Genomic DNA, 26,261 nt, shown 5'->3' with positions numbered 1-26,261 from the left:
AATAGCTCCCCCTGCTGACTCACAAAGAGAACACCTTCGAACTGCTCAGGTTATATAGAGGCAGGTTAACAAAGCCTTTGTGAAAGTGTCACTATGTTGACAACGGAATGAGTGTTTTCTGTCAGATGACACGTAGACATTTTCCCTCTGAACAGCAGATGTGTACAGATATAACTCAATTTTAGCTCTCAAATGAAGGTGGATTATATTGATATTGTCAAAATAATATCGGAAAGCTGTCGGGCAGAAACTTTGTATCTCCATATTTAATAGTTATTATTTTTTTCCATTTATCAATGTTCTTGATCTTCCTTTATGTCTGTCAGCAGCCTCTCTAAAGTATAACAGATGCAAGTATTTAAAAAAAAAGGCTTGTCGATGTATCTCATGCAGTTTTTAGTTATGTGAAAAACATAATTAATTTTTCCTTCCTGGAAAGGTGAGAATTTGTAGGTACAAGGTGTCTGCCCGATGGATATGTACAATTTTTTAGAGACTTTGAGACTTGATAAGTTCAAAAGCCCGGCCAAGTAACAGCTTCCTACAAGAAAACGTCTTAAACATCTTAAAAATGTACACCTTCAAACACTTATAAAAGCAGACCCAAATTAAAAGTGTTTGATTATTAAGCTTGATTCTGGAGTTATGTTTCCTAAGGTGATTATGGCTATGACCTGGCTACGTTTACGCTGATATAATGGCTGCACATAGAGTCAGTACATTGTATCCCATATGATATCCTTAGGTTGTGTTCAAATATTTGTTCTGCATTCACTTACTATATCTACTATAAAGTGACAGATTGTGTATAGTAAACGCTTGTTTATGCAAAACAGAATCCTGACAGGGTGAGAAAAGACTCAGACTCAAAGCCACAGATTTTTCCTCCTCTTGTCTTCTGTTCACTGCTGGTGTCCAGTCAGCCATTAACCACAAATTCTGAAGTGTCGTGCTCTCCAAATACAGTACATTGGGTGTAATATTGAATGTATTTGACCAATCAGAATCAAACACTCAGAATCAACACAGCCAGCCAATAATTTGAATGATAATTACATTGAGAGTAGGTCAACAGATCATCATTTTAGGGTACTATTGAATAAGTTGATTTGACACACATAATGAGACACTAAGTCTCATGCTAATTCAATAAAATATGCCATGAAACTTTGGTTTCTTTGAGCATAATCCTACTTAGGAAGTTGGAGGGTTGCTTAATTCAAACAAGGTCTCAAGCCAATTTATTTTTGACACTTTTAAAGCCCATCTATTTAAAAGGAGAACGAGTTTTCCTCTCGGGTGATTTTTAGGTCTATTTCTTGATTTTTGGGGGGGGGGGGGGGGTTAAATAAAAATCCACTTTTCTTTTAAAGAATATTCCTCTGTCTTTAACCTCACTGCTCAGTCCCTAACACCTTGTGTTTTTCAAGAATTAAAGTAATTATTGTTCCTCTCATATCCTTCCTGCAGCCATTCATGTCTCCTCGGTACCCGGGTGGCCCCAGGCCTGCCCTCCGTATGCCAAATCAGCCTCCCGGGAGCATCCCCGGGTCACAGCCTCTCCTGCCAAACAGCTTGGACCCCACCAGACCTCAAGGTATTGACAAACAAGTGGTGTTATTTCAGAGAGGCTGCTCTTTTCCACTCTGCAGAGTAATCTCATATTGGCCTCTGAACGAGAATGCTTTCTCCTCATTTATGGAATTATTATTGATCTAAACTGCACTGCTGTTCTAACAAGCTGCTCTGTGCCTGTGTGCGTGTGTGTATGTGTGTCACCACAGGACATCCAAACATGGGAGGTCCAATGAGAATGAATCCCCCTCGAGGAATGGGAGGCATGGGCCCACAGGTAGGTACCTCTTCTATTACTTAGTCTGGTCTGGAGAGCTGGGATGTCCTTCAGCAAAACTGGCACTCTGATTCAGCAGCTGCCAAACAGCCAGATTTGGTTCTTGGATTGTCAGTTTATGGACAAAAACAATGTCTGGCTGCTCGTCATTACAGTCTTCAGTAATAGGAGTTGTAATGTCAAACCAGATGATATATGCACCATACAATCATTCTCTGCTGTAGAGGAAATCTGGGTCTGCAGCCCTCGTAGCTTTGCTGCTAAATATCAGAAGCGCTCTGATGATGAGCTTGGCTGCGACCAGAGCTCACCCACTGCCAGCAGCCGTTCTACATGTTAAATCCTACTTGCCGACTCCCACCTAGGGGACAAACAGAGGCGGAAAACTCCGGCTGCTCTGAGCAAGCCGCCACCAACACATTTTAACCCAAACTGGTGCCAAGTTTGGCACTGTTGGTTTCCTTTTATCACTTTCAGTTTTGTCGTTGTGATTCAGTGTAATACATAAGATGCTTAAACAACAGTGTCCCTTTGAATTACCATTACCAGCCAGCTGCTTCATTCTGCACCCAACCACCTCCCGCTCCAATATCACCTCACACAGACACACAGACACAGACACACACTTTCTCTCTCCCTGTGCCCCTCGGCCCCTCTCTGTGCCACCCTGGCTCGGTGACTTTGGCAGCGAGCGCACCAGCAGCTGGTGTGGCATCTGCTCGACAAGTGTAATCGTCTGCTGAACAAAACTCTTCCTCTGAGTGAAGCTGCTCTCTGGCCTGCCCCCCTACTCTCTCCTTTTCTCTATATCTATCTCATTCACACACACACGCGCTGACACACATACATGTACATTCACAAGTACAGACTTGTAAGTGTGCCAAACCCGCCTGCAGGGCAGCCATGAAAACATACATGCAAACACACAGAGGGGAGCGTGCACACAGAGACACACAACATACAGATGCACACAAACACACAAAGCTCATACCTCCTGTAATTAATCAGTAGTTAGTGGGAGACATGATGGTCGCTGACCTTCATTAAGATTCAAACATTTAGATGGAGCAGGTGTGAGACAGCATGCTGACTGTGTTTTTTTGTTTTTTTTTGTCTTTGCAGAACTACGGTGGAGGGATGAGGCCTCCTCCAAACTCCATGGGTCCAGGGATGCCTGGCATGAACATGTAAGTACATTTTAAAAATGAATGTTTATTTATTCTGCTGCAGGAGAAAAGCCCAGGGGTGCTTGTTTGGCTCAGTGGGTATTGCAGGCGCCCCATGTACAGGGGCTACAGTTGTCATCAAACAGGTTGCTGGTTTGACCTCTGAATCTGTTGCTATTTAGTGCATGTTATCCCCCACTCTCACATCGCAATATTCCTGTCACTCCTTAATTGTCCTATTGAAACAAGACAAAAAGCCCCCAAACCTTTTTTTTACATAAAGAAAAAGTGTAAAGGGAAATAAAAAGTGAAGAAAAAAGGTCATTTTTTTGGTTTTTGCAATTTTTTTTCCAAATGTATTTATCTTCATTTAAATATAATCACAAAACAGCCACATGTTAACATACATTTATATAAAAGGGCGTGATAATAGTGAGCAAATAAGCCAGCAAAGTCACAAGAGAAGATTGAAAGGCAACTCAGAGTTCACACCAGACATTTAAGATAGACAATTATAGAAAAGCAGTCATAGATGGATTAGTCTTAACAAATGGGTCTTTCTCTTAATTTGAAAATGTTCAGAGTGTGTACAGTCTCAGTTCCAGCAGGAGACAGTTCCAAAGTTTGGGAGTTTGAACTTCAAAAGCACAGTCATTTTTTAGTTTTGAGTCTGGTATGAGGAACAACAAGCCGACCTCCATCAGTGGACCTCAGAGTCCTCCTGGGGTTGTGCGGCATGATTTGCTAATGTAATCAGGTGCTTGACCACGCACACTCTTTTATCAGCTTATGTTGTTGTTCATAGAAGAAGAAAAAAAGTCAGGGACCTAATAACTCCATTTGTGTCAGAGAACTTGTGTTCAAAGTATTTATTGCAGAACAAAGTTACAGTTTGACATCTGGGCTCTGACCTCATCACTCATCATGGATTTGTTTTACATGCAGAAATTGAAGATTGATAGGATAACGTCCTAGTCTAGCTAGAGCCTGCAGCTAGATGCTGGGGTGATGGACAGGCTAAAAGTATCAGGGCGGTACTGGTGCAGGACTGAGGTAGTAATGACAGAGCAGAGGGAGAGATGGGAAATTTTGCAGCTTAAATGAACTGCCAAATTAGGAGAGTGCATTTGTCAGGATGTTTTGGTGATTAGTTTATGTGAAGTGTGAGAACAATGCAGCTTGAGTTAGCCTCCTGAACAAGCTTTTAAGCATCATTTTATTAATCCAGAGTAAGAAATAGAATGAAAAAGAAAAGAAAAGAAAAGGCAATGGTTCTTCATTCTATTCCTACTTAATAAACTAAGTTCTTTGGTTTTGTTACTTGTTAATGTTTCAAAGCTTAAGAGTTTCAGGAATTCTCAGTTGTTTTTAGGTTGTTTTCAGAACACTTTACTTAACAAATCAACTGCAGTATTTGCTTTTGTTCCCTCCATGATTGTGTTTTGCCCAGTTGAACAAGTTTGTTCTGTTATTTCAAATGCTTTGTGTGCCAAACATTTCCATTAAACATCTCTGTTTCCCCAGGGGTCCTGGTGGAAGAGGTCCATGGCCGAACCCCAACACCAACTCAGTGAGTCACACTCTCTCTATCTCCTACATGACTGAGTGTGTTTACGATAACTGTGTCTCATGTTTTGTTTCACCTCGGGTCTATTCTCTCTGCAGATAGCTTATTCATCTTCATCTCCAGGCAACTATGTGGTAAGTGTCCCGTCATGGACTCGTGTTCGACCACAGGCCATAAATTACCTGTCATGCAGTGATATGTAACAGGCACGCTGCCATCAGAAGTGCACTCAGTGCTCATTTCTCTTTCTCTCTTCACCCCCTCAGGGCCCTCCAGGGGGAGGCGGCCCACCAGGAACTCCCATCATGCCAAGCCCTGGAGGTGAGTAATACTCTTCAGTTTCCTCTCTGATTTTTACTTTTATCCAGTGTTCAGTGAAGAAAGGCTGTCTGAGCAACATAAAACCTGCTCTCTGTTGGATACTAGCATCTCTTCAGAGAAGGCAGAGAAAGCATGTGAAATACATACATCATGAGTGTTTAGGAGTATTGTAGTGAGTGTAAAACATGGTTCAATATGGCACTGTGTTTAATTTTGAATCTTATGTAACGTATTGACAGTATGAGCTGGTGGACAACGTGCCTTTACCTTGTACAATGTCCAAAAGTGAAGCCAAAATACCCTGTTTAAATGGGCACTGATATATTTCCACAGTAGTGTTTTTTTTGTTGCCAGAGTCTGGGCAGTAGGAATCGGTTGGTGGAGCAGCATTATTGTCATCCTACTGCTTTCACTGACCAACACACATTTAACTCACTGATAACAAGAACCCTCAAGACAACATGCTCTACAGCTTAATAGCACCTTGAGTCAGTTTGAAGCAGATGTTCACAGCTATGAAGAGTTCAATGACCCTTGTATTAGCGTTTATTATGTTTCCTCTTTCCTCCTCTACACTGCTAATGGTCTGCTACAGGTTCCGCTCATGTCAACAGTGCTGTCAATCATAGTCTTGCACCCAGCATTAAATAACTAATTGCAATGAAGCACCTCAGGAAAAACAAAAACTTGGAAATAAAGAAGCACAACAAGAACAAACTCTAATCACAAAAATATGTTTGAGAAAAATAAAATTGGTGTGCATTTTAATTTTAAAGTTTGACCCATGTCCCATCTGTTAACATGGAGGAGGCAGATTAATAACTGATATTAGAGCAATGCATCCGCCTTCACTTTTGGGGAGCTGTCATGTCTTCTATCTTTTTGTATGGTTTTAAATGTGACACGTGGATTCTGATAACGTGGTCAGGTATGACATTTGTTTTTCCACTTTGGGTACCCTCTTTAAAAAGAAATAGTGTTGTTGGTTGTCTTTTTTTAATTGTTAAGACAATGATTAAAAGAGAGGCTGTTACATGTCATTCTGTAATCAAACGAGTAATCCGTCTCAGCTTTGCCCCATCAAACTAGCACCACTGTGGAGGATTAGCTGAGAACAAAACACTGTTGGCTGATCTCCTGTAGATGTTCTGTTTCTGTTGGCCTGTGGAGAGCTGCTTTTTGTGTCCACTATTAATTATTTATATACGTACCTCTATTGTGATACGTTGCCTGGGCAACCTTTTGCACAAAACGCTCCTGCTCACACGTACACAGGGAGTGGAAAACATATTTCCACTGCAGTCGCCAAGACTGTGCACACACATACACACACATGTACATCCACACAAACCGCCCACAAAAATTCACACCTCCCACTCAGTATCGCCCCCCCTCCTCCTGTCACGACAACACACGCTACATTCAGGGACACTAACAGGCAAGATCTCTACTACTTCACTGTATCCATCTCCTCCCCTGTCTTTCAATCTGTTGTTATTTTTTCCTGCCTTTCTCAGTCGTCCACCTGCAACTTTCTGCCTGTAATGTCAGATCCATGTCACCTCAGCCTTCTGAGGCTTTTCAGGACAGACAGACAGACACAGGGGGAGTGACACAGCGTGTGCTGGTTGTTGCTAAGTTGCCAAGTTGCCAGGGTGTTCACATAAAAACTCGGTCTAATCTCCTGATTTTAGGAATCGAAGATAATAGTGTAGAATGATTGACGGACAGATTCCCTGACATTATGTACTGACACCTAAAGTAGCACACAAGTACTCTTTGTCCTGTGCAGCAGAAATAAGATCGTGTCGGGCTGCGGCTGAACACATTGTACAAAATGAAACTGAATCTGTGTCAGAAACACTCAGAGACAGAGCCACTACAGTCGTATCTGTGAAGTTTACCTTGTGATTTTTCCTTTTTTTTTTTTTTTATATATATGCAACAGTGCAAAGACACAAAAGTGCTCGACATCGAACAGAACACAAAAGAAAAACAAACCGTAGAACTTGAGAGCAACAACCAAACAAAGCCATCAAGTATAGACCACAGTACACAAAAACAAAACAAACAAACAAGAGAGGAGAAAAAAAAGGGTTAGAAAAGAAGGGTTGGACTATAAATGACGATCACAAAACAAAACACACACACAAAAAAAACCCCCAAAAAAACAAGAGAATAGACTGTTATGGTCGGGATTGTCAAGAAAGAGAAAAGAGAAAAACACAATAGAAAGAGAAGATAAAGACTAGAAGAGAAAAAAATCTTACTTTTGAGAAGGAGAAGAGAGGTTTTAGAAGGGGGATTATGAATGTGTGTGTGTGGTACCTTGTGATTTTTCCAATCCAATCCAATCCAATCCACTTTATTTATATAGCACATTTCAAAAAACAATCAAGTTTAGCAAAGTGCTGCACAGTGAGGTAAAATAAGTTAAAACACACAGAACATAAAACACTGTCATACAATAAAATAGAATAAAGTAAAAGAATCATAATAAAACAAATAAAACACTTAAAAAGAATAAAAGCACTGTAAGAGCAAATACAAATCCAATAAAAGAACAGACAGAGACAGAGACCACACAACTCTCACGCTGGGTTAGAAGCCAAGGAGTAAAATTACGTTTTAAGACGGGATTTAAAAGTCAGTAATGTTGGGGACAATCCAACAATGGGGGGGGCAGTTCGTTCCACAATTTTTCACTCAGTACCCCATCCTTTGACCAAAACACACTGTATTTTTTCTTTTTCTAGAACTATTGGATTCAAGATATGAAAATAGACATTAGGGTGCTTTAAAGTATTCTGATTATTAATATATAACTGCTATCTATTCACAGATTCAACAAACTCAAGTGAAAACATCTACACAATGATGAACCCAATTGGTCCTGGTGGAAATAGACCTAACGTAAGTGATGTTATGTTATTCATGAAATACTAAAGTGCCTCTACATTTCAAAGAACCTGTTGACCCTTGCTAATTCTACTGTTTTTCTATAGTTCCCAATGGGACCAGGTCCTGATGGGCCCATGGGTGGCATGGGTGCTATGGAACAGCATCATATGAATGGATCACTAGGTGAGAATCAAAAAGAGATTGAAGTGTATGTAAACAGTGTCAGATGAAGGCTCCTGTTGCTTTCTATGTTTCAAGAGCTTTAGAGGCAAGACTCTGCCCTCTTATGGCCTGCAGAGGAAGTGTTCTTGTTCCTTGTGTATTGAACAAAGCTAAAACAAGATTAGTGGAGCAGAGAGGAGGCCAATTGATCCTGTTGATGGATCAGTGAACGCCAGTGAGTCTGTGCTCATCTGTATCTGAAACAAATAGCTTAATTAAAAAGCCATTACATGTGAGAGGGAAGACTGGTTGTACCCTCACCGGATATCCTGAACTGATGTTGGATTAGCAGCTGAGGATCGGCCTATAGCTACCTCATAATGATTCATGTTTCCTGTCTTCTGTTTCTGATCACAGGTTCTGGTGACATGGATGGGTTGCCAAAGGTAAGACTTGACTGCCCGTTTCTTTGTCCTTTGTTCTCTTTGTGAGGAGATTTGTGTTCCTAATGCTCTTCATCATCTGTGTTTAGAATTCTCCCAACAACATGGCGGGCATGAACAATCCTCCCGGCACTCCACGGGACGACGGCGAGATGGCAGGCAACTTTTTAAACCCATTCCAAAGTGAAAGTGTGAGTACCATGAAATGAAATATAATAACACTTAAGCTGGGAATACTAGGAGGATCTCATGTTAAATCCTATTTAGCTGTGACAAGGCGAAGAATAAAACATGTAGTCACTGTAATCTGTAGATTACAGGGATATCTGCACAGTGGAAGTAGCAGGATAACAGATTTTTTTACAGAAAATGCCTGAAATTTAAATTCAGGTCAATAAATTGTAATTCTAATTGTGTGCGTTAACTGTCCATAATGACCTCAGGCTGGTGTACATTATGTATCCTCTACCTATGGCTCAAATCAAACTTGAGGTCACATTAATATAGATGTCTAAATTTAAATGTTGCACAAAGCTGTCTCACTTTAACTGATTTTAACTACAGACCTGTTTCAAAATGTCTTGTGGCTCCGTGCAGCTCATGATTCAAAAAATCATCACGACCGTGACACCAAGCCTCAAATTAAGTTCTTTTAACTGTGCTTAGTTTTCTCAGCTTTACCCAACACAGCATGAACAAACACCAGCATGGAAACAAACCACGTCATATGCTTTCTCTGATGCATGGAGAGATTGTCATACAGTGATTAATATCAGACTGACATTTTGCTACGTTATCTTCACTGTGATCTGACATTCCTTAACATTTCCCCTTGGGCTGAACTCTGCTTTGCTTGCTGCTGGTTTACTGACATATCAAGAGGATTAGAAAGGGTTAATTGTTATGTGTAATGTATGCTACAGGAGGCATTTGCCTCTAGTTAAGTTAGCTGAACTGCTTTTATCTTGTACTGGGAAGTATAAGAAGTTTAACATAGTTTTGGCTTCTCTTTTCCCCCCTCCCTCTCTCTTTTTCTCTCTTTACAGTATTCACCCAACATGACGATGAGTGTGTGATTTTTTTTATCTTTTATTTTATTTTATTTCTTTTTCATCTCCCTTATCCCCTTCTCCCATCCACCCCTGGTGCGTCTTGCATTACCCTCCTCCCCCACTTCCTCTCCCTTCTCGTGGACGGTGTGCTGTGCCACCCAGCCCCTGGGGATGGCCCTGGAAAGCAGGAATCCTCTCAAGGCCCCCCATCCCAATGCCTGTAAAATGGGTGTGAGAACATGAAAAGGCCTCCAAGCAACAGGAAGGGTCTTTTCTTCTTCACTTCTCCTCCCCTACTGGGTCTCGACTCGGGTCCTAGGAAAGAAAGAGTCTGAAACTGTTCCAAAACCTGCCCCGTGGGTGGCATTTAAACCCAGTCAAGATGCCCCACTGCATCTACCACCACACCTTTGTATCATGCTGGTTATAACTTATGAGGGCATGCAGTTGTTGACTGACAGAGGCTGAAAACTCTCATTCATAAACTCTGCTCCTTTGATGGAAACAATTTACAAAAAAAAAAAAAAAAAAAGGATGAACTGATAAAGTTATTTTAGGACAAGAATGGTTTTCGGTAAATATTTGTATTTTTTTGTTTCATTATGGTAATATTATTGTTATAATTTTCATAATTGAATTATTCTACTAATGTAGTTATGATTTCCTGTAAAGGGCACATTTTATCTCAGCAGCAGCATCAACAATGACAAAATAAGCACACACTCAAAAAATGCACAATCATTTTCTGTTTACATGATTTTAGGCCGTTTGGTGTGTTTTGTTTTTGTTTCACTTCACGTACCTCTTCTTTCAACCTCCTCTGTCCTTGTAGCTGGAGTCTCCGTCATCTAAATGTTTATAGAGCCATTTGCTACATTTTTCACCTTGAACTAACCCTAAAATTCAAACCGGCTTTCTGGAAGGGTAACTGTTCTCTGGTACAAAGAGTCTGCTGATGCACCTGAACGGTCTTGCTATCTTGTCTTAATAAGCCCCATTTTCAGAGTTTTCTATGTTTTTACAGTGGCTCAGATGGAAACCTGTTATGATTGTGAGACAGGTGCCAGTCCTCGTTCAGTCATACACACAGAGCGAGAGAGCATCTCCTCTGTAGATTGGGTCTTGTCTGTATATACGACTTGTTAAGCTTGTATTGTGGTTGTTTTTATTATTTGTTATTTACAAGTTTTCTGTGAATCCTGAAAGTGGTTCCTTACCTTTCATCATCTTGTTATATTTCAACCTCACTGTGGACTTTCCCTCCCAGGATTCATTCTGGTCTATCTCTGATGTCTCATTTTTGGACTCAGGAGATATTGTGGGAACTCAAATACACTCATGGAGCCTGTTTTCTTGCTTTGAGTTGGGGTCCTCTAAGATACCCAGACAAGGTGGACTGAATAACTGCATCCTTGGAACTCACATCGACCAGCTAGTGGATCCTGGTTATTGCGAGGTTGCAATGGCGCTGATGATCGAGCACAGTGATGCACCTCAGGGTGAACTGACTCTGTAGCATCGTCTGTCTAAAGAAAAGGAACAATAATGGGATACTTTTTGTAATGGATATATGTCAATTTTTTGTGGATTACTTTCAGCAGATTGTTTTTATTTTAAATATATTCTAATGAATAAAGAAAGCCCATAGAATCTGCACACAAAGACAAACATAGTTACATATCACGCTATTTAATTTGTCTCTCTCTGTATGCTATGTACTCGGTCACTGTTTCTTATGGATAAATCATTTCTCCTGGTATCACACTGCAGCACTTCTGTCATTGCTCAAACCAACAATAACTTTACAACCATTGTAGCCTCTATGGGTGATGGTGATGTATTTATCAATTTTCTGATATCAATGTGAACAGATTGTACCGAACAGGGACATCTCCAGGATTTGGCTATGGGTGGCTTGTGGGAAACACACTCTCTCTCCAGTGCTCCTTTAATGTAGTGACACACACCTCCCTCCTCTTTCCATTCCCCAAAAACTTCTCCCCCTCTTCTCTTTAATTTCCTTTATTTTTTTTGTAAATACTGTAAAATGCATTTTGATATCATTGACATGTTTTGATATGTCAGTCACTACCAATGAATACAGCTGAAAGTAAATTATAAATAAATCTGTCCATGTTTTTCATAGAGAACGGATGCGCTGTGGCTAAATTTCCATTCAAATGTATAGAATACAGTTACACAATAAATGCAGACTGTTTGCTAGAGACTTGTATGGTGGGGAGGATAGGACAGAGAGAGGACAGGACAGAGAGAAGCAAGCTAACTGTGGCGTCCTCACTCTGCTCTTTTCTCCTTATGTGTCAGTTAAATGTTACTATTGGCTTTGAATAATCATTTGACTGATTTTTTCCAAAGGGCATCTTCTCACAAAAAACATGTGACCTCTTATTGCAGTTTTTAATATGAAGGATTTTTATCAATTTAAGACAAAACTTTTAAAAAGGTAAAAATACTTATGAGAACCTCATTTTAAATTAAGAATAGATCAAAAAGTAACTGTGTCCTTTGCTATTCGCTCCTGTTATTGTATAGATTGAAGCTCTCTCACTGATCCTCTCTCAGTCCTCTGTGTATATCGATCGTTGGCCATCTCTGTACTTCTATTGTGATGTATAATACTGTACCATTAGAAAGATTTGCTGGTCGGGCGGGGTGATTATGTCGGGGAGGGGTGAGGGATTCAGGGGAACGGGAAATGAATGATTCTCCTGTACCGTTCATGGTCCTTTCTGATGACACGGCAGTATTCAATATGAAGCAGTCTGTCTCTTGGGTTTGCTTTGTATTTACATGGTAGGATAGTTCAGAATCTTGTCTTAGGGACTTAGGTGTCTTGTGTAGGTAATAAAGATGTTCTTTGTATGTTTCTTTATATTGTAAAGTTTCTTTAGACTGAAAGAAAAACAGATAATTTGCTTATCAAAAAAGAAACAATGCATCAATAATAAATGTCATTTGATTTTTCCTTGTTGTTTGACTCTCTTCCATTTAGCTTTCCACCCCCACTCTCACAAAGAAAAGTCCTACACAGCACAGGAATGGATCATATAAGCCCTAATTAGATATCATTTTAATTTAACCATACAAATCTTAAAGGTGACATTATTACCTTAAAGGACTTCTCTAAATACTACCATGTCAAGTTGCCTTTTCAGATCAAGCTTTGAATTACCATGACCTGGATTACTGAGAACCTCAGACATCTTTCTAAATAGTTGTATAGGATGGGATTGCTATGGGCGGCACTATCCCACCAGCCTTCTTTGTACACTTAAGAAATACACACAAAATGATACAAAATGTATTTAGACAATGTGAAAAGCATCTACCAAGTCTGGTTATGACTAAATATATGGTTCTGTCACAAATATTACATAGATTCCTCACATTCAGATGCTAATCATTTGCAAATATAACATGTTTGGTAAGACGATGGCAAAGTAACAATTTAATTCAGCAATGGCTCTACTTCATGGTGCTTTTAAATCTTCTGTTGGTAGTCGTGATATAAACATCAGTCAGGAGAGAGATTTTGAATGCCAACACTACCCCCCTCACCAGATTTTGCCTACTTCTCGTGCGCATTCTATGAGGAAGTAGTGCCGGCTTCCCAGCCAATTAGGACGACGTAGTCTCGACCAATCAGGATGGAGGGTAGGAGAGTAACTCTGATTGGTCCATGATAACGGGAACGAGGGGAATAATAACATTGCTTGATACAAAGGCATTGGAAAACACAGAGGTTTCGGCATGATCTCAAATTACTTCAATTACTGATGAGTACCGATGGGCATTATGACTTTTTTTCCTAACCCAGCACAAAAAAAGTATTGTTTTTTACCCCGTTCCTACCAATTGTACCTTTAACACCACTTTAAAAAATATATGGCTTTATTTTTTTTACTATTTCTGAATTGTTAACAGCTAATATGATAGTTATATGAAATATATGAAAGTAGGTCATTATACGTTGTATTGTATGCTGGCTTGTAATCTTCTCTAGCTAGTAATACAGTAACTAAAACAGACACATTTTCCACGTGATAACTTAACTCTCCTGTTATGTTGTGGGTCAAATTGACCCTTTTTAAAGTTAAAAAACTCTAAAAAAAAATGTTTAAGTATTTTTTCACTATGGCTCATTTAGGACATTTACAACCCTCCTTGCATGTTTATATTACATAGATACTGGTTGTGGGTCAATTTGATCTGCAGTCAAAGTGGAGGCTAAAAGGGGTCAGAAGTGTCTAATACTAAATGTTTCTTTGCAACTGTGTTCATAAACAGGAGTGAGTTATCCTCATTGAGCCATTATCTGTGCAAATTAGAGAACAACAATGTACTAAATATTGGTTTAAATGGTAAATAATGGAGTTAATAATGAGATTAAAAAAATGTTTATTGAGATTTTTTTGGGTTCTTACACTTTTGGATCATTAAATATGCCCCGGGTCAAGTTGACCAAGGAACATTATTGTTGTCCCTGAGAAACGAACATAACAGGAGGGTTAAAACCATAGACATATATATATCTATGGTTAAAACTGCAGCCCTGAGGTCAAACATTAATATGCATGAAAAGGTCCAATAGCATTGCAGTAGCTCAAGGTTAACAGGAAGCAGCTGGTTGGGACGAGCTAGGTCCGCAACGAAGTCAGTTTCATATTGCATGTCCACCAGCTCACTGGGGCTCTATCTGCGCCTGTGTCCCAAATGTAAACAGACTTCACCACTGTGACTCAGAGGGAGATTGTCCAGGACCAAAACAAGGCTCTGCAGAGATAGTGTCAGAAGGTAATGTACTGTTTATTTGATACATGGGCTAATATCACATGCCCCTCTGACGAACGTACTCTATCTACAGTCGATATAAGCAGTGATTCGTCAGTTTGTGTCCACTAACAGGAGCTTGCCTAGCCAGATTACAGCTAATGCTAGTTGGCTAATGTGAACTTCCTCGGCTACTGTGTGTTAGCCTGCTAGCTGCTTGCAAAGGTAACGAGGAGATAACTTGTCAGAAACTTCTGGAAACGTTTGGTTAGCATGGTGGATGATCACCAAAATATATGTAAAACACGAAGTAGTGAAAGGTAAGTTGGAATTGAAATCGTTCTGTAGCATTGGATGAATCAGTGATTTGGACGTTATCGAGTTCTCTTGTTTTAGAAAAAAACGTCAACAAGGTTGCGACATTTAAATGATTTAACCCTTTCTCTTAGTGCTCTACTAATGACGGACCAAGAGGAGAATATGGACGTGTCTGACAGCTACGACAGTCCGTCACCAGCGAAGAAGAATGGACAAACCTCGTTGCTGGACAGCGGGGAAGATTTTGAGGTCTTAGATGAAGAAGACATTGACGACGATCCCCCTCCTCTAGAAGATGCTGGAGGTGGGAAGGAAAAACCCGCAGATGAGTCTGAAAAGGAAAATACTGACACAGACCCTCCAGCTCCTGTGGACGAATGGCTGGACGTATTAGGTATGCAGCAGATAGCCAATGTGTCAGATCGTTTCAGATTACGTCCTATACAAGTTGCTGTTGTTAAAAAGTTCATATTGACGACAGGGAGGTTCTGTCCTCATATCCAGACTAGAGGGTGACACAGGAGTGGATTTTCAATCCTGTCCCATCCCACTCCCACAGAAAAAATCTGGTCCCGTCCCAATCCCGGGCCAGAGTAAAAAAAAATCCTGTCCAGTCCCAGTCCAGGTAAAATGACTCCCACTCCCATCCTGCTCCCATTCTTAATGTCTCCCGCTCCTCTAGTCTTTAGGCAATACATACCTCAATGAACAAAAGACTTTAGCACTCATCCCAGGTTAGGTGTACACTCCACTTGTGATTTTTATCAGCACTTCACTTTCACTTCACATCAGAAAACTTGTTGCATTAATTGCAGGCGCAACACAGACGTGCTCCTCCACTTGCAGTGCACTGATCAGCTGTTCTGGTCTGCAGCTTCAAAGTCATAAAAATACTACTAAACTTAATAATGAAGGATTCTGACCACATTGATGTCATGCCGTTTACTGTGGACACACGTGGACACCTTTTATGAGCCGGAGTTTACAGAGGAAAAGACGATTTAATGCACTGGAGGAAAAAGCAGAGAAACTCAGAGCTAAACTGGTGAGCAGGAGAGATTCCCACGTTACCTGGTGGTGCAGGTGCGTAAACTGTGAGCTAATGTTTACAGTTTACACACAATGAACTGAGAAAACTTCTTGCTGTCACAAGTAAGACTTTACAACAGTCCCTCTAGACCTCCCGCTCCCGTCTGCTCCCGTTAACTTTTTATCCTGTACAGCCCAATCACTTGATTAATAACAAATTTGACTCCGAATCCCCTGACCCGTGGGAAACCTGAAAAAATGTCAGCCTCTAATCCAGACACTACCCCCTTTTGCAATACTGAGTATCCATTATGTGCTCTGACATTGAACAGTGATCAGTACTGTAACCGACTGAAAATGATATGCTTGTATTTGTGTCCAGGTAACGACCAGCTAAAGAAAAAAGTCTTGGAGGCAGGAGAAGGGAGAGACAGTCGACCACAGAAAGGACAGAATGTAAAAGTCCATCTTAAAACATGCCTGAAAGACGGGACCCTTGTAAAAGAGCAGTCAGATCTCTCATTTACTCTTGGAGATGGAGATGTCATTCAGGTAAAAATGCACCATTTGAGATACTCCTAACACAGGAAAGGCCATTTGAAGGTTTATTCCTAAGTTTAAAATCATTTGTCTTTTTATTTTTGATATAGCACTGTGGTGATTTTTGTACTTTCAGGCTCTGGATCTCACAGTGCAGCTCATGGAGCTGGGAGAGAAGGCCTTGATACATGCTGATGCAAAATACGCATATGGTGATCGGGGGAGGTATGGATATGTTTTTATGTTAAATGCTAAGGAATTTAGATAGATAGATAGATAGATAGATAGATAGATAGATAGATAGATTTCATGGTAACAAAAACAATCATTACCCCCAAGGAAGGTGTAATGTTTAAATAGTCTTTGATTTAACTTTAAATGAAATGTTCTTTGTATGTAATCCAGTGACTGATGTCTGCTAACTTACTCTTCCTCTTTCCAGTTTGGAACCTGAGGTTCCTCCGAGCGCAGAGCTATCCCTAGAAGTGGAGCTAAAGGAAGCTACTGATGCTCCGGACCTGGAAATGCTGCCCCCTGCAGAAAAGATTGCCCTAGCCAGCCATAAGAGAGAGAGAGGCAACGTTCACTATCAGCGTGCAGATTATGCTTTTGCTGTCAACTCATATAGCATTGCTCTACAGATAGCAGAGTCCAGCTCTAAAGGTGAGACTCAGATCAAAGAGTCAGGGTAGAGATGTTTAGATGAGGTTATAGTTTATAACAGTACTCACTGTGATTATGCACTTTTGGAAATGCAAGAATCCCAAACACCCCTCCTCCCCAAAGAGAAAAACGTAACTTTGTTATATTAATAATTTTGTGGCATTTTTGAAATGTGTTTTTTTTGTTGCAGTTGACATCAGTCCTGAGGAGGAGAATGAGCTGATGGATGTAAAAGTGAAATGTTTAAACAACATGGCCGCCTCTCAGCTGAAACTTGACCACCACGATGCAGCACTTAAGTCTTGTGTCTCAGCTCTGGCACACCAGCCAGAAAACATAAAAGCGCTTTTCCGCATGGGCAAGGTATAGAGCACGTTTTTCTCATATTTTTTCTGTCTGTTTATTGCACATTGATTAATTGACGTTGTGTATTTTCACTCAAGGTACTAGCCTTGCAAGGGGAATACTCAGAAGCCACTAAAACATTGAGGAAGGCTCTCAAGTTGGAACCCAGCAACAAGGTACTTCATGCTCTTTGCAATACATTTTGGTGAAACACAGTAGTAGTGGTAAGAATGAATGGTCTTCTGTGCGTGGCCAGTAGATGGTGCCGTAGGTTCAAATATCAAATGAGTTTGTATTGCAAGGTCAGGTGGACTGCTGATGCATCATTTCAGAGGATCTGTTTTCATGTTGTTGCTGTAAATAGGTTTGCCCTGAACCCCAGCCATATCTAATACCTAGCCTCTGGTACCACTCTTCTGCTTATGCAGATGGGTATACAAGGTTCTTTGGCTTAACAAGGCCATCTGACAGAACTCGGCTCTGTGCGTGGGATTCTTGGATCAGCTGTGAGCTGCAGCAGGGTGGTGCTCATGCCCAGAACCCCCACTTGTGTCCTACACCAATCTGTCAAACAGCACATGGCCTGGCCGCTACTTAAGCGTCCCGTCCAACACATGCAGTGGAAAGATGATGTGCAATTACATTTGTGTTTAACTCTAATTACAAGAGAAGTTTTCAGATAGGATGTGGTTTTAATGGGCCTGTTAAGAATCTGTAATATATATCTCTGAATGGAAAATTGGTTGAAATAAGCGTTCAATTCATGTCATCTAAAGCAAACACACAATTGAGAAGCTTACTTGGGGTTCAGTTTCATTGCCTGAGATGACAGAAAACAAAAGAAAAAATCATCCAGACTCCCCAGGATCCCTGGTGTGGTAACGCTTTGCCTACCTTGTGAGACTTAAATGTGCAAACAGTTTATGTGCAGTAAATATTATGGTTTTGACTGTGATACCAGAAAGACACCTTTCTTACTTAGATGTGTGCACAGCTAATGAAAATAATCATTCTACTCATATTTCCCCTTCTCGAGCAGTCCTGTACACTGATGTAACTCAAGTCTTGCAAACTATTGGCTAATCGGCTTGTTATCAGCAGATAGAGCAGTATGACCTGCTGACTGGGTCTGGTGTTCCAAACTGCATGGTAGCAATGACAGAAATTTGAAGTTTGAAGTTTTTATTTTATTATTGTGTCATGCATACAGTCACATGCCCAGTCCTCATGGGCTTACAAGACACCATAAATGTGTACAGTCCAAGGTCAGAGCACACAGCACGATCATTAAGTAAGGAAATTGAGGGAATAACAGAATTGTTCTGTAAAATGCAATATCTGTCTTTATCCAGAAATGTTACATTTTATCAGACCTAATTTTGAGAATACATTGGATACATACCATTGCCTGTCTTTTTCTCTGCCTACCATAACTGTTAATACATGGTTTTTGATCCAGACGTACATACACTAGCCTCCCAAATCAAATTCTTAATAGTGTCGTGTTTATGATAACAGTGGAAATTAGTGTTGAATTATAACCTTAAACCAAAAGTCTACTCAGATTGCTGATTTTCCATTTTCAGACACAATTTTAAAGTTAAAGCTTGCAAAGACTGTTAACACAGGAAGTGTCCATTATTGTGTCAATACATAGCTATCATCCTTTTCAGTCTTAAATGTCAATGTGCCAACTTCCCCTTTTAATTGATGCAACATTAGCCGTTCATTTATAAAAACTGGTCTTGCTTCTGCTATTCTAAAGACAAGACCTTCTAAATAACCCCGTGTGACAGAGAGAACAGTGGGTGCACTTCAGTGACAATACCAGAATGCTGCCATTATAATGAATGAGGCGGTCTCAAGCAGGCACAGGCTGATGACAGGATGATGTGCCATCGCTCTTTTTCTCCAGGCTCTGACAGACATGCCGTCTACATTTTTTACACTGATGTCAGCTATTTACGCCCTCTATCTTCCACTCAAACGGATGAGAGGAGATTTATTTGTCTGGGTTTGTGTACTTTTTGACGTGTTTGTGCAGACTTGACAGCTCCAGTTTAGACAGTCTTAAACTGTTTCATCACAGTGTTCGGGCACAGAGATGATGTTAGGACAGGGTGTAACATGTTTGTTATCCTTGGGAATAAGTCGGTGTCGTCTTTTTTTGTCATTCTCGTGGGTAGCTGATTGCACATAACCGACGCGCCAACCTGCCCTGGGTGCAGTTAATGTAACTAATCACTGTAAGCATTAGATAAATAACACTAATCCTCAAGGTAGAAAACTATCATATACACTGAGGTTGACTCTCACTACAACTGTTTGTAAAGTGCATTTATTGTTACTCTTCTTTATGGCACTGTCAATCTTTCTGAGGCACATTTATGAAGCATAAATATTTTTGCTGTCTTCTGAAAGCCCTGGGTTGCTTAGTCATTTACCAGCTCTAAGTGACTCAGATCTGAGACAGTGATGAAACAATAACTGAACCCATATCCTCGAAGTATGTTGCAATGTCGACTAAAAGGAAGACTCATTTTATGACGCAGCTTCTGTGATTTCTTGTAAGACAACAAATGGCACAAGGCAAGGCAGCTTTATTTGTATAGCGCATTTCATACACGAGGGCAACTCAATGTGCTTTACATTAAAACATTAAAAGCATTGGAGACACAAGATTTTTTCCATTTCCATTTTCAGGTGTTTGATCAATTCCTCAACCATCCATCCATCCATCCATCCATCCATCCATCCATCATGATAATCACATTAATTTCTGAAACCTTGGGATTCAAGTTTTCTTGTTTTCAATCCACTTGGTGACCACTTTTGTTCGTTGAAGCCATAGACTGTATAAAATATGGACGTAGTATCCATGACGTCACCCATCTGTTTCTGAAGCGCTGTTTCAAGGCCAGTCGGAGGCGGCAGCCATATTGCTGCTGTCGAGCGATTGTGACGTAAAGAGGCAGGCTTTGAACCTCCTAGCGAACAGCTACAGTGTTCCCACCTGTCAATCAAGTCAGCTGTGCCTCTCATTGGAAGACTCATAATCTCAATATCTTCGAAATCGCCGCTTTAGAAAAAAAATCCCCCCCGTACAGTGTGTGCCGATCGAGAAATGAGCTATCCAGACTACACTCGTCTTCTGTACCAGGCTGTAAACATGTTTATTTCTGCTGTAAAGATCGTCTTTTTTGAATTGGTGTGTATGTGGTTTCCGGTACTTCCGGAGCCAGCCTCAAGCGGATCCTCGATGAACTGCAGTTTTTAGCACTTCCGCATTGGACTCATATTTTTATACCGGAGGTTGCCGCTTGGAGTATACATTAGATATTGAAATGGTGCCTTATCGTCTTGTCTTTCCTTTGATAGACAATCCATGCAGAGCTCTCCAAGCTGGTGAAGAAGAACTCAGAGCAGAGAGGAGCAGAGCAGGCCTTGTATAAAAAGATGCTGGGTAACCCCACCACTAGCGGCACACAAAAACACAGGGCCAAGTCTTCATGGGTGAGTCCTTACGTGAAAAAAAAAAGCCAATGTTACAGTGAAATCTGTATCCATCATCACATGATGAGGACTGATATTTGTTCTAGAGTCAAGGACGCCTTTATGTGCTAATGAATAAGGAATCTCTGTATTTTATCAACAATATAAATCTGATGTATCTTGCTTTGACCTTTTTACTGTATAATAATATAATTCAAACTATTTAACACAGACTCTTCTGTTACTGTTTCTTTTCCCAGAGTCTCAGCTGGAAGTGGCTGTTCGGTGCCACAGCTGTAGCCATCGGTGGTGTAGCACTATCTGTCGTCATCGCTGCTAGAAATTAACCAAACGCTGGTGGCCTGACCAAGACCCGACGATATGAGAGCAGAAACACAGAAGCACATCAGGCAGCTGAAAAGGGGGTAAAAAAAAGTCAAGTGGTCAGATGCTTCTCCTCTGTCACTCTCTTTTCTCTGCTATGTTTGAGAACTTTATGTGACAAATAATAAAAACACATCAATATTTGCATCAGGACACTATTTCTAACCGTATGAATATCAGATTTATGCCTACTTGTCAGATTGTGTTAGTCTTTCATGGTTAATGTTCATAATTTGAATTAGATGAAAAATGATTTACCTTGCATTCAAATGGGAGTTATTTAAAGATTGTTTTGTCTCTTCAAAATGGCTATTGTTTTAAGGTCCTACATTATGTTGGAGTTCAAAAACATCCGATTTTGCAGTTAATTTATAATTTTCCATTCAAGAGAAAATATGTCTTTCATTCCTCATTTCATGACAATGTTTTATGCTTACTGGTCGAATAAAATCATGCACTGTTATTTCTGCTCAAGTGCCAGCTATATCACACCCTCTCTGCAGCCTTTACATATTCACCAGAGAAATAATGCAATGCAACAGTCACATTTTAATTATTGTAACCAGAGCTGTTAATGTGCTGAGTCAGTTTCATGGTGCCTATTGAGGCTGGTGTATAGTGTAATGTCGTATTGAAAGGTTTCCTCAAAATATGTTTTTACTTTGTGAACATTAAGAAAGACATCAGTGCTGCTGCCTCAAAAAGTAGTGCCAGTCTGATAGAAACAGTCATAACAAAGCTGACTCATACTTTTACCTGACTGTGTGTGTTGCATTGCCACACAAAGCTGAGAGGGTCTGATTTTCCTGGTATGTTGTAAATACACATATACATATACAGCTAGTTTCTAGACAGAGGTACAGTTACCTCTAGACAATTACAAAGAATGGTACATTAGTTTGTTTATTAATGTGGCCAAAATAATACTGAAGGATAGCTTATTTGTATTGTTCAGTTTTAGTCAGTTATACCTCAATTGTTTACTATTAAGACCAAATGTTGAAGGAGGACCAATCAGGTACAACCTCTGGTGTGTAATTTTTGATTTTCTTCTGTACTCTTCCACCTATGTAATTTCCTTTCACTTATGTTCCCTTAGGTGTGTATTTATTTCATTGTTTTTGATTATTGCTTTCTGAAATACTGTTAAAATGACAACCAAATTTCCTCTGCTACTTTGGAGTAGATGTAAGGTCCACAGAGACAGAAGTTGCTTTATCTCTTTGCAGTTTGTGACAGTGTTCTGCAATGCTCTTAGCATTCCCTGCTTTGATACATTTTTATTCGTCACAATAAAGTATATGTTATGAAACTACAGTTTCCTTATGTATTGTCACAGTTTTTTAGAATCAGTGACAAGGTGTCCAGTGATTCTTCTTTTGATATGCATTGTTTTATGCAGGGCCCGATAAGTACCCCAGGGGCCCCTGGGCACTGAGACTCATGTACCCCTCACATGCAGGCACACACTTGCACGCACACCACACAGGCAATCGTTAGCTAGCTGCTCGTCCTCCGTCTCTTCACTTTGTTCGGCTTTTTTGAAAAAGCTACTTATAAGCGGGACATTTTTTATTACTGCCGCATCTTTTTCTATTCGTTTCTTTCTCTTTGCCCTTCCACTGGGCTTTTGGATGTCCATTTCCTTTTGCTTGGCGACTTTTCCTGCACTTCTTTCTGATACATCATTTTAAACTTTAATTACACATGATTGGTTTGCTAGGCTGTCCCTGAGCACAGTTATGCTTCAGCAACACCCTCTTTTACTCTAACACACATTCACACATCTTAGCTGATAGTGGGTCAGGTAAGTCAAGGCAAGTCACATTTTATTTATATAGCACATTTTAAAACAAGTGCCATTGACCAAGGTGATGTACAAGCTTAAACACAATCAATAAAAACCAATAGTTAAAAATAAAAATAAAAGAAAGCCACAATAAATGAAAGAAAGATAAAATGTTGGATGTCTCGCTGAACAGGAGTTAAATGCCAATGCAAAGAGATGTGTTTTAAATAACGATTTAAAGCACTCAGACTTAATACAGACTTCATGAGAAAAATATTTATTACGACCTATAAAGTGCATTGCAGTTTGCTAATGGATGGGAATGCACATTTTTTTCCACCACTCCCATTGCTGAGGGCCCTTATGTGCTCAGGGGCCCCTGGGCACGTGCCCATATTGCCCATATGGTAGATCCGGTGCTGGTTTTATGCATATCAATGACTAAATGAAACTCTGCTGAATCAATGCCTCATAAAATGGGCCAAACACATCAGTTATCTTCCACATCAAACCACTTTAATTCAGTCATATTTGTGTAGCAACTTTTGTTTTCGAGGAAACGACATAGACATGTCTTTAATATTCAGTGTTTACATTCATCTTGTATATTTGTGGAGGGCCAGACATTCCCAAGTTTTCTGGATACTCCCAAACATGCTGTTTTTTTATTCTCAGACATTGACGTTCCGATGACGCAATCAGATGACCTATCATTTCCCCTCTTCCTACGCATTGCCGACGTGCAGTGCTTGTTCCTAAATGCTGTGGGGAATTTATGTTCAGTGTGTTTTCACCTATTATTCACGAGAACAAAAATAGAAAATAGAATCGTATCATAAGCATGAATTCACTTCCTGAGTCACGTGTCTGAATTAGTTAGAGATTTTGTGAAAGTAAATGTTGACGCTTCTAAAACATATTATATTATATTTTCTGTATTTTATATTGCTTTCTGTTAAGTTTCACTGTTGTATTTATGTATTTTTGTATAGTTTAAGCGTGGCTACATAGTCTTCATCAGTGCTGAGTGACTTCATCATCAGTGACCGGTCATTGAATATTCATTGAAAAGCAAAGGGAGTTCTCTCTTTACGACAGAGTGCGTCCGTGCGCGTGGTGGGAACGGTAGCAAGATGGCGGCGCTGAAGGAGGAGCAGAGCTACGGACTGTCCTGTGGAAGAGTGAGCAACGGCAGCAATGTCTCCGTCTTTCACGTTAAACTCACTGACAGCGCACTGAGAGCGTTTGAAGGCTATCAGAGCAGCAAGGTAAACGGCCCTTTTTGTTAGTGTGGTGACATTTTGTCTTTATTTGAAGTGTGTCCGGGCGTCAGTGACAGCAGGCAGAGTGAGGTCAGTCTCTCTCCACTCTGTCTACTGCTGCTGCCTTCATGCTGTGATCCTCAGCAGGCTGTGACTGTGGCTGGCTGCTTAGTTTGGATTGAAAAGTGTCGAGTTTTAGCGACCAGCAGCTCTCAGCTGGAGGAGCAGACTCGAGGTGGATGTAAAGGTAGCTGTTTGGTAGCTACACCCAGACTCCACACAGACTGTTGGACCCTCTGAGGCTCCTCGGTCATTAACCACAGCTCAGTGCTGCTGGAAACTCAAGTCCAGGAGTTACTTCGATTTTAGGGTGTTTGCTGGCAACTGTTTAACTCGGTTGATGAACTGCCCCCCTAAAGTTCATCTAATAACCCTTAAAATGTTTACCGAAAATGTGGAGCAACTTTTGCTGTGTGTACAGATGTTTCCAGAAAGTTTGTTAAGCTGTCAAAAAATCTAGCTAGCTTAACTAGCCAGCAACTAGTCTTCTCGCTGACTTTAATCGATATTAATTTGTTAACTCTGGGGAAGCCCAGCTTTGTGTGAGTACCTACTGTCAACATAGTGAATAATGTGGAAAAGTACCCAGTATTCGTGCGAAAAATGGCCATCTCCTTTCCCAACCCCCTCACTGTCACCACAGGCTTCATTTGATAGCTTCAGAGGAGGCTCGAAGTTGTTAAACTGCAGATTTAACATTTATAATAGTTCATTTCTTAGAGGAAGAGGGGATTCGACGTCAAATCGCTGAAATGTGTCCTCTGCTCCTTTCTGCTGCATGTGCCTTCTGGTCTGGATCTATAAGTGTGTTGATGGTCATCTAACGTTTCAGCTTCTATAAATATTTGACAGGGAAAACCTGGCAGGCCAGCAGCAGGACAGGGCCTTATCTCAGCTTCAGCAGCTGTGTGCAGCAGGCCCTTAGCAGCTGATAAGTCTGAACAGGACAATTGTAACAGGTATTTGGGCAACTACGAGGTGTAGTACCAGTACCCAATACACGATGCACACAATAAATAATCAATACACAGGGCAAACCTCTTGGACTCTTGAAACAGAGTTGCTACAAGACAGTGGGTTTGTCTCTTTAAGTTTTTAAAGGGCCTTCATTCCCAGTGCTTTTTTACATAGCAAACTGTAACTATTCTGCATTTCTGTATACTTATTATTAATCCAAATTATATTATTTCATTCCTTATAACTTATTTTATTCCTTCTTTCTATTCATATTTTGAGTTGTTCATACTATGTACAAGAGCATTCTGTAACAACTGAATATCCCCCAGGATAAATAAAGTATATCTGTTTCTCATAGTTTATGGATGTGGACTATGAGTGGGAAGCATAGAGTCACTCACAATGTGATACCAAAGTAAATGCCCCTGATAATGATACCATCATGATATAGCAATTCAGTGTTAATTGTTCAATTTCTAGACATTCATCTAATGACCACCAATATCGCCACTCTTAATTCATGAAGTAGTGACGCAGTGAGTGGAACTGGAAGGGAAATCTATTAATAGTGCCTTATTATCTTTACTATTGATGTTTGGTTTCAGTGATACAATAATTCTATCACACAAATCAGGATTAGGGATGCACAATATTTTACAACTAATTTCCCCGATTACCGATATCGATATTTTTTACCGCACACCTAATTGCAGAGGTCATCAATTCTCTTCTGTATTGGAGTTAGCGTACAGTATTATGGTGATACTCTTATCACGTGTTATGTAATATTCCATTTCTTGAGCAAAATAAGAAAATACTTAATACTTAAAACTGCATATTGATTTATGACGATGTTTCAAACCAAATTTACACAAAAGATGCATCCTACTTAAAACTTGATGATGCTCTCCCTGATACAATCACAACAATACCCACAACCAGGGCAAATTTGGCCAATTTCACATTTGACAGTAAGGAAACCTAACCCTCTGTTCACAGGGAACATGTTAAAAGTGCATCTGTACAGCAATTAAACCCAAATTAAATAAAATGGTTTACTCTTTGACAGTAAATGTGCCTAAATTAGTCAGCTACATGTACCTTACAGACTGCTGCTTAAATTCAAATTTAACTTAAAACATGAGCCCAACATGTGTGCAGCAAAGC

General features: G+C 40.2%; 3 protein-coding genes across 5 annotated transcripts in view; all 3 read left to right on the top strand.

The window, feature by feature from the left end:
* Nucleotides 1-12,449, top strand: part of ssbp4 (single stranded DNA binding protein 4) — a 102,360-nt gene extending 89,911 nt beyond the window's left edge. The window contains exons 7-17 of one of the 2 annotated variants that reach the window (XM_034676485.1): nucleotides 1,471-1,597; nucleotides 1,785-1,852; nucleotides 2,975-3,039; nucleotides 4,543-4,588; nucleotides 4,684-4,719; nucleotides 4,852-4,906; nucleotides 7,749-7,819; nucleotides 7,912-7,990; nucleotides 8,387-8,415; nucleotides 8,502-8,603; nucleotides 9,627-12,449. In XM_034676485.1, coding sequence (XP_034532376.1) covers nucleotides 1,471-1,597; nucleotides 1,785-1,852; nucleotides 2,975-3,039; nucleotides 4,543-4,588; nucleotides 4,684-4,719; nucleotides 4,852-4,906; nucleotides 7,749-7,819; nucleotides 7,912-7,990; nucleotides 8,387-8,415; nucleotides 8,502-8,603; nucleotides 9,627-9,707 — 759 coding nt within the window. In that variant the 3' untranslated portion in view covers nucleotides 9,708-12,449. Of the gene's footprint in view, nucleotides 1-1,470; nucleotides 1,598-1,784; nucleotides 1,853-2,974; nucleotides 3,040-4,542; nucleotides 4,589-4,683; nucleotides 4,720-4,851; nucleotides 4,907-7,748; nucleotides 7,820-7,911; nucleotides 7,991-8,386; nucleotides 8,416-8,501; nucleotides 8,604-9,458 lie in introns of both variants that reach the window. The other variant, XM_034676492.1, reaches the window with a different exon arrangement.
* A 1,666-nt stretch (nucleotides 12,450-14,115) lies between these two features.
* fkbp8 (FKBP prolyl isomerase 8) lies at nucleotides 14,116-22,343 on the top strand. Of its 2 annotated transcripts, XM_034706874.1 has the most exons (10): nucleotides 14,116-14,279; nucleotides 14,391-14,575; nucleotides 14,705-14,967; nucleotides 15,985-16,154; nucleotides 16,279-16,367; nucleotides 16,585-16,805; nucleotides 16,996-17,168; nucleotides 17,249-17,326; nucleotides 20,529-20,663; nucleotides 20,903-22,343. In XM_034706874.1, exons 2-10 carry the CDS (start codon nucleotides 14,529-14,531, stop codon nucleotides 20,987-20,989), a joined length of 1,263 nt encoding a protein of 420 aa, XP_034562765.1. In that variant the 5' UTR covers nucleotides 14,116-14,279; nucleotides 14,391-14,528; the 3' UTR covers nucleotides 20,990-22,343. The 2 variants fall into 2 exon arrangements, with proteins under 2 accessions (XP_034562765.1, XP_034562773.1); XM_034706882.1 differs by lacking the exon at nucleotides 14,391-14,575.
* Nucleotides 22,344-23,901: 1,558 nt separating this feature from the next.
* Nucleotides 23,902-26,261, top strand: part of ell (elongation factor RNA polymerase II) — a 54,555-nt gene continuing 52,195 nt past the window's right edge. Inside the window, exon 1 of the mRNA XM_034705079.1 lies at nucleotides 23,902-24,083. Coding sequence (XP_034560970.1) covers nucleotides 23,949-24,083 — 135 coding nt within the window. The 5' untranslated portion in view covers nucleotides 23,902-23,948. The remainder of the gene's footprint in view (nucleotides 24,084-26,261) is intronic.

This window comes from Notolabrus celidotus, chromosome 2 (genome assembly GCF_009762535.1).
Source record: "Notolabrus celidotus isolate fNotCel1 chromosome 2, fNotCel1.pri, whole genome shotgun sequence".
NCBI lineage: Eukaryota > Metazoa > Chordata > Actinopteri > Labriformes > Labridae > Notolabrus > Notolabrus celidotus.
This window is presented reverse-complemented; position numbering and strand designations above follow the sequence as displayed.